Here is a 15,000-nt window from a genome sequence, read left to right as displayed (position 1 = left end):
ATAGACATCATGCCTAGAACACTGGCGGCTGGAAGAGCCATTAGTGCCACAGACACAGAACAACACAGAGACACAAAGAGATGGCACAGTGGAGCCTGTCTGGGAGCAGGGAATCCTGGGAGATATACCACCGGCGATCAGAAGAAGCAGGAAAGTGCAGTGACCTTCCAGATGGCTTTAACCTTGTTTGGCTTTGAGTGACCTCTGACCTTCCCCTTCCCCTTTGCGTTAGCCTGGCAATGGGGGGACTTCCTGAGGCAGGTTTCCCTCAGGTCAAAAGGATGCACAAAAGGGGCGTAGGGGAGAGATTTTACTGGACCAAACTGTTCTGGAATCAGGATGACAAGGGTGACCGGAGGACAATGGGACAAAAGGGAGAGTCCGAGTCTTCTTTTTATAGTCCTAAAACTTCCCCCCTCTCCTCAAGGGACTGTTTCTCCACTAACAGGATGTCCTCCCCCCCCCACCCCCACCCCTCAACCACACTGAACACTTAGCCTGTCTGTTTCCATAACACTGCTGACTGTCAGACATGAATGTACGGAGTGATCTCAAGTCAGTTTCCTGTAATGTTTATAGGCATGTCAAGGCTATATGTGCTGGCTCATCGATTTCAGCATTAGCATTTATCAGACCTGTTAGCCATTGTCTGTGTGCGATCTGTCTCTTAGTCACCCTCTTGCCTTTCACAGGCTCTACATCCCCTATGGCAAATTGAAATGTTTGTGTGGGTGACATCATTTTTAACCCTCCTATTATGTTTGGGGTCAATTTGACCCTTTTCAATGTTTAACGTCTCTAAATAAATGATTGGCATAGTTTTTTTTGCTTCATATTTAATGACTTTTCCTAATCTAATGGGGAGAACTGGGTAAACACAAAATTAACATGATGATATGTTTTCAATGTCCTGTACACATGCTTTACGCATAGGTGTTGTTTGGGGTCAATTTGACCCCAGGCTGTTTTAATTGTATAAAATATATAAGAAATATAAACTTTTTTTATCACATTGTTACTATTCTTGATTACAGAAATAGTTTTCTATTCCATATGTTATAGATAACAACAATATGTACTTAGAAATAATATGAAGCCATAAAACACCAGAAGGATATCTCTTTCCAATTTTAAGTCAATCAGTGAGATTTGATGGTGATCTGCATATTTCTCCATAGTAGCGTAACATGTATTCTGGATGTATAAGGGGGGTGGGTGGGGGTATTGTTTTATTTTTAAGGGCTATTTAGGTAGTCAACAAACAAACCTAAAGTACCTGACACATAAACTTGGGTAAAAAAATATATTATAATCATTTTTTGGAGGTTTAAATTGCTGGGGTCAAATTGACCCCAAGCATAATAGATGTGGGTAAAATTTGAACATAATAGGAGGGTTAATTAATCTTTATTTAGCCATTGTTTTGAGGTCTTTGAGGTTCCTACAAAGCCATCCACTGTTAAAGACCTGTGAAGAAGGCACTGCCATTTCCTGTCTGATGAAGGACCTGTCATTAATTGCAAAAGGACAATTAATTTACAAAAGACATCAGCACACTACATTTCTGCCCAAATGTAGTAAAGGACCTAATGTCAACCCTCAGTAGGCTTCTTACACAACGTCATCCAGCCTTCAACATTGTTGAGGGAACAGTACTTGTCTGCTTGGAATTTCCAGTGAATAATTCACAATGCACTTGTGTGGCTTGGGGGAAGACAGCATTGAGTGTAAGACATTTACTGTGTGGGAAGGACACACATTTCCTTCTGTTGAGTGACCACTAACAGAAAGGGAAAACAATATTTGTTCAAATGTGTTCATTGTTGTTGATGTTGTTGTTGTGTTTTTGTTTGTTTGTTTTTTTTACGCAGGAGGAGTTTATTCATGACCTGTGAGGTTTGGAATGTGCCATGTTGAACCACTACTGGAAAGGCCAAGCATTGCAAAGAGTACAAACAAAACTCTGCATTACGAACCAGAAAACATCCAAAGCGATCAAAAGGACTAGCACAAGAGGCCACAAATGAAACCCATCTTATGGGAGGAGGCCCAAAAATGCTTTTCATTTGCGCAAAGACAGAGGGACAAAATGAACGAGACCGTAAACGAACAACAGAGAATGGATGGAATAAAACCGCACATACTTGGGAGTGGGGCGAATCTCTTGCCCGTTCTTGTACCATTTCAGCTCCACTGTCGGGTCGGCAAGGTCAACTATAAGGCGGATTTTTCCACCTTTGTCCGCCTGGTACGCCGGATCCAGCTTTTTGGCAAAAGCTTAGGATAAAAGCAAATTGGTTGAGTTTGCAAGATTGGTTGGTTGCAAGAAAATCCACAAAGGTCAAATACCGACACACTTCAACATACTATTCACATAACAAATCACTCCCTGTAACGACCCTGTAATGATTGCCTCAATTATATTTCAGACATATTCCAATGTTTATGTTTGTGTAATACCACAGTGTGAACCACTTAACCTGAAACCTGTACTGTATGATGTATGTTATTGTGAGTAGCGTCAGGGCGCTGTGGTGGAAAATGCTGATGATCTTTGTTCAGGAGCACCTTCACTCTTTTTCACGACCTTCGTTGTTTTCTTCAGTCTCTTCAGAAGCCCGCGTAGGTCGGTGATGCCGTACTCGAAGGCTATCTTCTCGTACTCGTCTGGCCGAGCGTTTTTGAGGATATCCCAGACGTCCACGTCGGGGGCCTCTTCCAGTTTAGGCTCCCTGGGGAACCGCCACAGATAAAGCAGGGAGGTGGTGTGAGGTCAGAGGTCAAATGAGTGCATTCGCGACGTGTCCTGAGGAACTGTATTAGCATTGTGAGTCAGCGGAGAAAGCACTACCGCCCTAAATGCACTATTAAAAGCACAGTCCATGATTCTGGCAAAAAGGTTGTTGATATTTGAGCTAAACAGGTTCCTGAAGCATCATGTTGATTGGCTGGAATAGTTTAAAGCTCATTCAGAGCTATTATGTTTGTTTCCTGTTTACAAAGCCAGGATTATGCACAAATAGCGCCATTGTTTTAGCGCACAGCTAGAGGACTGTGGGGAGGGTTGGGCTGAATTGGATTAGAATCACGGACCACACCTTTAAGTGACAAAGGACCAGTTTACGACCAGAGACCACGAGACTGGTCAGTATGGAAGGGCCCAGCTTCCTCTGGATTTTCCTCAGTCCATTTTTCCTGTCAAAGCTTCTCTACCTCTCAGCTTTTTCTCTTACTCTGTCTCTCTCTCTCTCTCTGTCCCTTTATGAATCTTTCTCTTTCTCCCTCACTTTGTATCTCTCAACCTCTACTCTCTGTTTTTTTTGTCTCTCTTTGAACAGTTCCTCAGGACATGTCACCAAAGGGATGGGCTTGGCCATGGAGTCTGGCTGCTGGCTGGTGACACGCCGTGATAAGTAAGTTCTTACGTGAAGAGGGAAAGATTTAGCGAACGGGAAGAGGGATTCTGATTGGCTGGGTCTAAGTTACGGGCCTAGTGTCTCTGGGGAATGTGAAAATGGGTTTTCAGCAAAGGAAGGGTGAGAGAAGAGTTTACAGTTGGGGTGTGTGACAAAATGTGGTGCTAATCGTGTTACTATTACAGTGGCACTATGGTACACTAAAATAAACAAACGAAAGCAAGGGGATATGAGTATGGATGTTCAGGTGGGAACAGCTGATGATAACCATACCCAGATAGCATCTGACTTCCAGACGGAACTGGCCCAGATCCGGCCACGATCCGGCACATTGTCGGCTATCACTGTGTCTGGGCATTTAATAAAAGGGCTTCGTTGACATTTTAAGGGAGAGGGATGTGATGTTTAAAAAAAAAAAAAAAATGTCCAGAACCAAGAAGGATCAGGTTGATTTCAGTGCGTGGCATGCAGGTAGTTACGTGGGAGTGTACTCAGATAAGATGATCTTCAGTATGTGAAGAGCAGTCTTATCTGTCGTTCTCGCCAGCTGAAATAAGCCCATCCCTTTGTCTGATCACTGGGTTTAATTAAGATCAGGGTTGTGTGGCTGTTAGTACTGTTGTTTTGTTTTGTTTTGTTTTGTTTTGTTTTGTTTCAGATCATGGGGTTAGGTTCAGTTTAACCAAGAAGGCCGGTTAAAGCATGTTTGTTCAGGTTGTGAGGAGGCTCATTAGTCAATATCAGACTCAAGTTAAACAGCTTTTTCTTTCATAGACATTTCCTGAATGTCAGAAAGATTCCAAGGCCCAGAATAGCATGAAATTATATGTTTCTGTTTCTGTTTCGTAAAATGAGAGAAGGTTTCAAGTCCACTTATATTCAGGCAGTTATTAACTACACTAGGTATAGTAATGGCAGATATTGTTTTAACTTTGTGTTTTCTAGTTTTTCTAAGGATTGTGCAGTGATAACACTATTTTGCAGCTTCATTTAGAAGAGGCCCAACAGCAGGTCAAGAATGACTGGAATGGAGGCATCTTCTGAAGGTCACTGGACCAACACCGGAAGGTTCCATGTCCATCATTTCTGATACCTGAATGGATGGGCCATGAATGCTGCCTTCAAATCAAGTGTTACCACACTACAGTCGGCCAACACTCTTGCTTGTCCACTTCCTGGAACTACATTCCATGCTGGGAAAGCTTCAAGATTGGTCATACTTACCGGCAGTAAGGTCTAATGTTAAGTTTTACCTACGGTACTCTACTAACCTGGCATTTCTGAATGTGCGGGGGGGAAGAAGAAAAAAACAAGCCCAAAATAGATGTGAAATTTTTCCTGAGGGATTTCGGAGTAGCTTTGAATTATTCTAGATTTCCCTCACTGTTGCACAAAAGAATATGACTCTGGACACCACAAAGCCAAGGAAAACCAAGGAAAAGAAAAAAAATGGAAATCTCAAAGGTAATGATAAATAAAACCAAAAGAAAGATGCTCTGATGAGTTTGAGTGGCTACACTTTGGACTACTAGAACGGGATTGCCATACATAGAAATCTACAACAGTATTGTTCAGTAATGTACAGTTAAAGATGTGTTTGTTTCTTGCTTTGTTCCTGAAAAATAATGTCATATCCTAAACAAATTAATGAAGAACGAGGAGAAAAACACAAGAAAATAAAATAAAAAACAAAAGAGAAAAAAGAAGAAATGTGAAGAAGAAGAAGAAGAAGAAAGTCATATCAGGGCTTGTTGAGAAAAAGAACAAGAAGGTGCAAAAAAGCTTCCACCCAGTAGGGGGCAGACTGTAATTCTCACCTATGCTTTAGGAGACCACTAAAGTCAAGATCGCCCGCATCCTCGCTGCCTTCACTGCTGTTATACAGACAAGAAGAGATTAATGGAAATTTCTGTTAATGAAAAAAGAAAACAGACACAGGCACCAAACAGAGAACAATGCTAAACAGAAGAACGCAAAGAGGAAGTGGCTGACTGCAATCTATGCCTTAGGCCTGTGCTAACGCATGATTGGTGGCTTTGCACAAGGACCCTTTTTCGCCTGTCTTTCATGTCCTTCGGAAACAAACCGATTAAACTGGCGAAAACCGGGTTTGTGTAAGCGCTGCCGAGGTCAATCCCAGGAACCAGGTGCTAGCATCCTCACAAAGGTTCTGCTGTGCTGTTGCCAGGGCAACTCTTGTTATGCAGATACAATTGCAAGGATGCATTAATGAGTGGGATTTATTTACTTTTGCGTTGCTTTCTGACACATTGTTGTTGTTGACTTTCTGGGTGAGGAGATGCAGGTGTTGGCCTTTTGAACAGAACACATTAGGGTTGGTTTTCTGGTAATAACCCTTTTATAAATGTATGAATGGTTAATCACGTCCACGTTGATGGTTTGATGTTCTTGCATTGGTTTACTGTGGGTATCTAGGTTGAGTGATGTGTTTCACCTAGTTCTCAGTCATCATATTACGTCAATTGTAGTGTTTTTCTAAATGTGTTTCAAGCAATATTAATAGTTCTACTCCTATGGACTTATTTAATGCACCCAAACATGCTCATTATCTTTGGATAATAATCTTACATTTCTTTGCCCAAAGAGCTGCGGTTTCCCAAAACTCCTTCTGTTTTTTCTAAGGGAGGCCTAGAAGCAATTTTTGTTTAAATATTTATATAGTATAGTATTTATATTTTCTGTAATTCTGCTTCTCTGCAGCTTTGAGTTCGCATTTGCGCTGCATTAAGTAGACTACCTACAATCTTAACTGTTCAAGGTAAGTCTACGTGGAAGGCTTATTGAGATTCTCAGATCTTGGTTTCTTGGTGTTGATTAGATCAATCTCAGTACCTTCTTTTGAAAGCCGATCGAATGTCAACATTCTGCTGCTCAGCTGTCTCTGAAAAACAATTATCCAAGAAAAAATCAAAGAGTGTTGAAAGAGACTATAGATAAGGATCTCTTGATACCAAAAATCACAGCCAAACATACTGCAAACCTTTCACTTCCAGGTCAAAGGAGCAACTGTCAAATTTGTCCTTGTAGTTCACTTCACACCTGTAGTTGCCACCATAATTAGGTTTGGCCTTAATGATGTGCATCTCATATGTGTGGATCTGCAGGTACAACAAAATAAACAAATAGCGCTGACACCAAATGAAGAAAGTACAAGGTTCGGATAAGCAAAGATCTAGCCATAAAATGTAGAAAGCCATTCTTTACAATGTTTTCAGAGCTGCATGGTTTATATAGAAGAAAACAAGACATCATTCAGCAATTCTTCTTCTCCTTTTTTTATTTTTTTATATTTTAGCCAATTAAGCAGATTGCTATAGTTAGGTAACTAGCTAGCTGACTGATTGATAGGTCGCTAGCTGGCTGGCAATTTTTTTTTTTTAAAGATTTATGGGCTTTTTAGCCTTAATTTGGATAGGACAGTGAAGTATTTGGACAGGAAGTGAGGAGGAGATGATCGGGAAACGACATCAGGCCGGAATCGAACCTGTGTCCCCGCGGGCTTTAGTAGCCCGTAAATGGGGGGGCTTATTGGCTGGCACCACTAGCTGGCTAATTTTTACCTGAAATGTCAAGTATCATTACTAACGACCCCCCCCCCCCTCCCCTTTTGCATTATACCTCTAATAATATTTAGACAACAATAAAGGCTTTTCTATTCTATTTCTAATAATATTTAGACAACAATAAAGGCTTTTCTATTCTATTTCTAATAATATTTAGACAACAATAAAGGCTTTTCTATTCTATTCTATTCTATTTCTAATAATATTTAGCTGCATATAAAACAAACCTGACTCTTGAGTAGAGGATTATGCATTTGATTTGATTAGATTAAGACCAATTACAGCTATAATAAATGGATTCTATCATTGGCTGGTTTGTACCTTGGTGAAGCGATCAAATGACTCCTTCAGCTGCATGTGTTTTCCAGTCTTGCTGGCCAAGTCCATCCATTTTCCCTTGAACCATTTGATTGTGGGTTTGCGCAGCAGGTCCTCCGCTTTCACCTTGGCAACAAAGGTGATGTCCGCGCCTGAGAAAACATCATAGATCACAAGTCAAACAGTCCCTTTGGGCTTCAACACATAAGATTTTTCTATGAGACGACAGTGGAACAGTAGGTAGAGAAGTCGTTTAGTAATCAGAAGGTTGCTAGTTCGATTCCCTGTCGAAGCGTCCTTGAGCAAGACACTGAACCCCTAATTGCTCCTGATGTGCAGTGTGCCATCAGTGTAAAAATGTAAAATGTGTATACATTGTAAGTTGCACATATGTAAGTCGCTTTGGATAAAAGCGTCTACTAAATGTATGAGGCATGATCAAATCTGTATGTCTCACTTGATGTGAAATGCACATGAATTTATGACAGTCCTGGAATAAAAAAATAAAAACGCAAACCCCACATTAATTTATGACAGACTGGTATTGGATATGGGCCATATGCCTCCCTCTGATGGGCGAAAGGAAAGATCCATGTACATCCATAACATCACTCACCGACTGAGATGGATGATGTTTCAGGTCTCTCAATCATGAGGGTGAAGAGGGGCGGAGTTTCAATTGGCTTGTCTAAGTCCTCAGGAGGTTGCCCTTCGCCCAAGGACCACACTGGCCAATCAGGAGAAAGACGCACATTATCATCATCTCATAATTCCAGCATTTAGTCACGGCATACTCACCACCCCCTCATCTCCATCCCCGACACATACACACACACACACACACACACACACACACACACGCACACACACACACACACACACACACACACACACACACAACACACACGCACACACACACACACACACGCACATATACACACACACAAACACACACGCACACACACACACACACACACACACACACACACACGCACACACACGCACACAACACACACACACACACACACACACACTCAAAGGAAACTGAGAGAACTCTTTCACATAGTTCATTCATCACAACAAAGCAAGCTGGATCTGAAGCTTGAGAAGCACTAAAGACACTGAAAGCAATGATGCAAGCGTGAACACAGGTCACAAAAACACCAAAAGTGGTGCCTTGGAGAGAGGAATGAAAAAGAAAGAACTGAGAAAGAGGTTGCCATAGTGATTGACATCATATACGTATATACACAGTACGGAACCTGAATGTGTTGCATTCTAGGGGGTTATTTGACATATCCAGATATCTTGACACTCTGATTTCCAGTACATCAAGCCCAGGGGGACTCACTAGAGAGACTCATAAACAAATCATCAAATGTGCCGCTGACACAACACCCTGCCACTCATGTCATGGTGCATGATTCTCGGCAGCCTCAGTATCTCCACAATAGCAGTAAATCCTACAGCTATGAGATTAACATTCACACTTTTGCCCTACAATTATTTCCTAGCCCTAGTATTCTCCCTTCATAAAGATAAAAAAATAAACAAACTGAAGTCTTGTTCATTTTTCCATGGCGTATGGAAAAGCTGACTGTTTCCCTAAAACCCATAGCTTCCTTACAAGCCATGGAGAGGAAATGGGAAGTTGGGGCTATGGAGTTTCAGGAAAACCAGTCCTTTCCATAAGGGCGCCTTCTCAGGCCCAACGAACCAAGACACGTACAAACATATGCAGCCTTGTTCCATTGGGCCCGTCAGTATGGACAAATGAACACTTTATACTCCAATGACTAACGCCATGAGGATTCCCTAGTTTAAAGTGAATAAAACCACTGAGCTGTTTGTGCTTGTCATACTATACTGACTAGATCCTATATCAGAGACCATACCAGCCAAAGCATCTTCTGTCTGGCAGGCTGGTCTAGAGGCCTGGGTATATGAGTGTGTTTCTGGGCATAAGATTTTACCTGAGTCTTTTCTCCCCATGGACGACACAGGCACGCTATCATCTGGACAGAGACAGAGAGACGTTTACAGCATATTGTAGAAAATAATACTGTAAAATCGACAAGCAGCAGACACGCTCAGACGCACACACGTACAGCTGGTGCCGTACATGTGAGGACACGTACACACACACACACACACACAAACACACACAGACACACACACACACACACACACACACACACATACACAGGTATACACACAGATTACACAGGTATACACACAGATTACACAGGTATACACACACGGACTGTTCATGCAGCAACAAACAGGTATCAAACTTTGGCTGCAGGAATTTCACCATGATGCAATTTACTCTCAACCCCCTGACACATTTATAATCTTTCCTCGTCTGTCATGTAATGGAAGTATACATTTCCCTCACTTTATCTCTAATGAAATCCATATAGTACTGTTCTTCATAGTAATGTTCTTCACATTTGGGTTGATCTAGATCCATTACTTCTTCATTATCCACATTCTGAACGGCCAAAAATGCTATGACTGAAATGGCGTAACATTAAAGTTTGAATTTCTAAATCAAACACAAACATTTCAGTGTAAAGTTTTTTTTGGGGGGGGGGGTAAATAAAAATATCTGTTGTGGCATCATGGCGTTCAGAATTCCAAAGACAGAAACAGAGCAAGGACAATGACAATAGAATGCACATGAAACACACATTTAGACATTTCTCAAATACTAGACAAGTACTTATTGATTATGTTATGTTAAGATCCTAGAAATGGACTCTGAACTGAATACAATTAAACATGTTTCTGTACATGTTTTCCTGTGACCAGACAGTTGCTTGTATTACTCCAAACCAGTGCTTCTCAGTCACACTCCTAGGGAGTCGCAGAATTGCACGTGTCAGTCTGTCATTTAACTAAGTTAAGTGCTGTTCAGTCTCACTATGAGGTAAATGCGTATCCTCTAGATATTCTCCCTGACTGGTCTTTAAATGTTGTTCTCTGGGACCTTTAAAGATATAGTTCAGCTAAAAAAGAACATTCTAGAACTCCGGTAGAATTCTAAGATTTGTGTGTGTTTATTCCCTGTTGTAGATTACTATGGAGCACAAAAGGCGTAGTTGTAGGTCCGTACAGACAGAGTGATGTTCTATATCAAAACCTAGAGTGTAGTTACTTCTCTACACTATAGAAGTGTACAGTGGTTGATTGCTCCTAGTCACTGATGTTTTGCTGGATAACTGAATTTGTGCTTTGCTGACAATTAAAACCCTTGGTGTCTACTGATGTGTAGTGAAGGTAAACAATTGCATTATTAGATGAACAGTCCCTCTAATGCTTCAAGATGGAGCTTTACACACTTAGATGATAGGGAGCTGACGGTGCCAAAGAAATGAACAAAGAACCCTTCATCAGAGGACTCTAAGCTGAACCTTTGACGGTTCCACCAAAGAATCTTGTCAGGAGGGTAGGGAACAATCTGTGCAATAATTATAAATGTGACCTACAAAGAACCCCCCGATAAAAGTATTCTAAACAGAGGCTTTGAGGGTTCTATAAAAAAAAAAAATGTGTTGCCAGGTCTGTCTGTAAGCGACTGTCGAGGAGCGGTGACATGCAGTGCTGGGGTTCCCTCAGGAGTGTGACAGGTAAACACTGCTCTAAGCTATCGGTTTGGTCAGAGCTACTGCTGGAGGATGAACAGAAGGGTCTTACTAGGCAGCTCAATAGACAGTTTCTTGAGAGTATGTCCATCCTCTGTGAAAGAAAGCAAAGCATTGTGTGCAATCAATCATCTTTTTTTAATATGAAGAGAATATGGAAGAGGACAAGCTTAAAGATTCTGAATAGGTACAGTTTATGAAATTGGATAAGTCCAATATAAATGCAAACAAAATCCAGTATAATCTCTACGGACCAGGTACACCCATCCATAATTAAAGCGTTCTTAAAGAGAATTTAAGTTTGACTTGTGACTCTATCCTACATAATTGATTTTAGAGTTTTTTTACTGGAAAAGACTATGAGAATAATATGGTTTAATTTTGTATAACAAAAAAATAAATATGAACAGGGCTTTCATTTGAATTCATATATACATAAATATCATGCAGAGTAGGAACGCATGAATTTATCTATATACTATTAGATGTGTTCCCCATCTAAACCTTTATATGACAGCAGGAACACAGTATATAAAGGTTTGTGCGCTTGTAGGAACAGGACTTCAATCAAGATTAAAAACGGGAGAGTCACACTTGCAGAAGGGTGTACATATGTATTAATGATTGGCATACATAGTACAGAATTAGTTTCAAAGGCTGATCTCACTAGCAATAGCTGCCCTTTTCAATAATGATCTCTATCTGCAAATATCAAAGAGGCATCCGGAAGATTTAAATCCCAGGTACAAAGCATGATATTTTCACACTAGAAAGAACACTGAATGCCTCAAGGAACATATCGTTGTTATCAGGGGTTCCTTATTGTACAATTCACCATGGCAACTAGAACATTCTGACACTGATGCGGTCTCCCTGGTGATGGTCTCCAGGGTTCTGCACTACTCTAAGGTTCCATTTTTGGGGGTGGGGGGAGGGGTCTACCAACCTGAAGGGGGTGGTGGTGAAGGGGTGCTGGCTGTTGCGTCATCATCTTTATCTGCAATAAAGGTATGATTGACACAGAGACCCACCTATCAATGTGCTCCATGTCCATGAAGGGGAGGACTCACATGACAAGCAACACCAATGAAGACAGGACAGTGGGGACCAAATGTAAAACACTCATGTGTGAGGTGACTGAGTGAGACGTGAGTGCGTGTGTGACAGTGACAGTGACAGTGACAGTGACAGTGACAGTGACAGTGTGTGGAGAAATAATTGTGCCCATATGACTGCATGCAATTTTAGATGTGTGCTCACAGGAAAGAACGCATGCCTGTGATTGTAAGTGTCAGGACAACTCTGTGTGTGTGTGTGTGTGTGTGTGTGTGTGTGTGTGTGTAGGGGTGGGGGTGGAGGGTTGTGTGTCGGTGCTCAGGTTGTATGTTGTGTGTATATGGATGGCTGTGTGTGTGTGTGGGGTGGATTGTGAGTGTGTGAATCTGGATTGATGCGCTTGTAGGGTCATAGCAGCATGCTGGTTTGAAGCCACAGGTAGTATGCGCTGCTGGCAGTGGAAGTGTATGCACTGGTGGCGGCCGCAGTGAGTAGACAGCTAGCATGGCAGCCATTTTGAATGAGACTGACGCCCAACCACGACACAGAGATGGCATGTTAGACTAATGGGACTTCATGTGTGACTTTTTCCCACAAATATATAACTTTAACACACACACACACACACATATATACATACACATTCACACACATACACACACACACGTACAAGAAAACACAAAATGATACACATTATACAACATTTATATAGAGTGGTCGCTGAACGCACACAGCACTAACACGTATACATCAACGACTGTATGCATGTGTGCACAGACACACAGACACATACACACACACACAGATACACACACACACACACACACACACACACACACACACACACACACACACACACACACACAGACAGGCGCGCACACACACACACACAACACACACACCACACACACACACACACACACACACACACACACACACATACACACACGTATTTCAGACTGCAGGCGCAGACCTGGAGAGGGTTGGGGTGGGGTTATCACCATGACTACGGGCTCTGTAACAGCAGCCATCTCAGCAGTCACGGGGGGAGCTGATTGGGATGAGGCTAGTACAAGTTAGATGCACACACTCACACTCACACACACACACGCACACACAGCTATACACACACACACTCACACACACACTCACACACACACACACACACACACACACACACACAAACACACAGCTATACACACATACACACACACACATACACAGCTATGCACCCACACACACACACTCTCACACACACCCACGGCTATACACACACATCCATACACACATATCGGTCTCACTCTTTCTCGCACACACATACACACACTCACACACTAATAATGACTGCTCTCGTACAAGGCAAGGATCACACACTCAGCACATTTTCCCTCTCAGTATAATAGCATCATAAGTCACTGTACCAAGGTGTTTCATATAGATCTTAGGCACACTTCAGAAAGAACCTTAATGTTCATTTAGACTCGTAAAAAAGCCAAACTATAACAATATCAAGATTCAAAATGGCATTGTATAGTTTGCACACAGTTGGGCTAATGAGTGTGAGCACTTCTGAAGAGGCTTCAGTGTGTTCGAGGCAAAGCAGAAGCTGAAGCTTGGCCCTTACTGGGGTTCATTTATTTCATCCGCACAGACAGTGGTTCAACCCAAACTAGCCCCTTGGAACATCTCCTGTGTTCTCTTAAAGAAAAGACTTCGGAATTCAGACATTTTATCATTTGGAATTCAGAATTCCGAACTCCAAATTCAGAGTTTGGAATGAAGAATTGAGGAGGACAGTATGGTCTTGGGGCTTTTGAATGGAACCATTGTCCTGTGGGATCCACAGCATGCTTTGGGGAAGAGTGTTAACAGCCAGAGACTGAGCAGTACTTACCCAGGGGAGGGGGCGTGCAGGGGGCTTCCTCCTTTACCTCTACAGCCTCTAGCGCCTCAGTCACTACTGGCTCCAGATCCTTCACCTCAGCTACTATAGGCTGGGCTGACTCGGGCACCGCTGCCGTGATTGGCCCTGCTTCTGTGACCTCAACCACAACTGGCTTTGGCTCTGGCTCTGGCTCAGTCACCTCTACCACCATTGGCTCTTGGTCACTGACCTCTGTCACGATTGGCTCAGGCTCTTGGACCTCAGTTACGATTGGCCCAGGCTCTGTGACCTCAGTCACTATTGGCCCAGTCTCAGTGACTTCCTCCCCCTCAGTGCCTATGGGGTCTTTGCTCTCCGCTACAGCCTCTGCACAGCAAACACAGGGCCCGTCTGGAGCAGCCTACCAGTCTGACGCATGCCAGGTACAGCTCGGGCAAACACAGGGGCAGCTTGGCAAGCACTTAAGCTGTGTATGAGGTGCCGGGCACAGGCACAGATTGGCAAGATTGGCAGAATTATTGAATTACTGTGTGAACAGAATACAGGCTTAGAGGGTTCAATTAAATTAATTAAATATCAATTCAAAGGTTTATTCAAGATAAGATAATAAAATAATTGGTCTTACTGGCCCCATAGGCTCCTAGAATCTATGTTCAGCCTATATGCCAAGATTGACCTTAATCTTTCCCAATTTGTGTCTATGGCACTGACAAAATCCCAGTTGTTCATGTTGACAAATTGTCTAATAAATCAGACCAAATGTGTAGGGAATCAATTGGTCAAATTGGACCAATCGTCCAATGTGTATGGTTTGTACCTGGGTGGACTTTGATTTGCTGATTTGATAATGAGATGCTGTAGAAAGCCTCCTCAACAGTAGAAAACAAACAACTGTGTTTCTTCTCCCAGAGCATCCCAAAGCTTAAGGGGGCTGGACTGGGTTTTCCGTGTCCATATTTACTATAGAGTTGGAACAGTGCGTCCTTGCAGCCCCTCATACAGTGCCAAAGTACTACAGATGAATGCATAGGACAGCCAGGCCTTCAAATAGCAATGCAAGCACATGCATGTGTTTCAGAGTCCATAATGTCTGT

The 15,000-nt window shown here is 42.3% G+C and overlaps 1 protein-coding gene across 1 annotated transcript in view; it reads right to left on the bottom strand.

Annotated features, from left to right (window-relative positions):
* The window catches only part of mybpc1 (myosin binding protein C1), a 43,193-nt gene that overhangs the window by 17,999 nt on the left and 10,194 nt on the right, over positions 1-15,000 (bottom strand). Inside the window, exons 5-14 of the mRNA XM_042710141.1 lie at positions 13,916-14,272; positions 11,912-11,962; positions 9,292-9,333; positions 7,935-8,045; positions 7,322-7,470; positions 6,418-6,535; positions 6,270-6,318; positions 5,234-5,290; positions 2,569-2,732; positions 2,145-2,277 (exon numbers count right to left, since the gene is read on the bottom strand). Coding sequence (XP_042566075.1) covers positions 2,145-2,277; positions 2,569-2,732; positions 5,234-5,290; positions 6,270-6,318; positions 6,418-6,535; positions 7,322-7,470; positions 7,935-8,045; positions 9,292-9,333; positions 11,912-11,962; positions 13,916-14,272 — 1,231 coding nt within the window. The remainder of the gene's footprint in view (positions 1-2,144; positions 2,278-2,568; positions 2,733-5,233; positions 5,291-6,269; positions 6,319-6,417; positions 6,536-7,321; positions 7,471-7,934; positions 8,046-9,291; positions 9,334-11,911; positions 11,963-13,915; positions 14,273-15,000) is intronic.

Source organism: Clupea harengus, chromosome 16 (assembly GCF_900700415.2).
Source record: "Clupea harengus chromosome 16, Ch_v2.0.2, whole genome shotgun sequence".
NCBI lineage: Eukaryota > Metazoa > Chordata > Actinopteri > Clupeiformes > Clupeidae > Clupea > Clupea harengus.
Note: the sequence above shows the minus strand (reverse complement) of the source record. Positions and strands in the feature narration are given on the sequence as shown.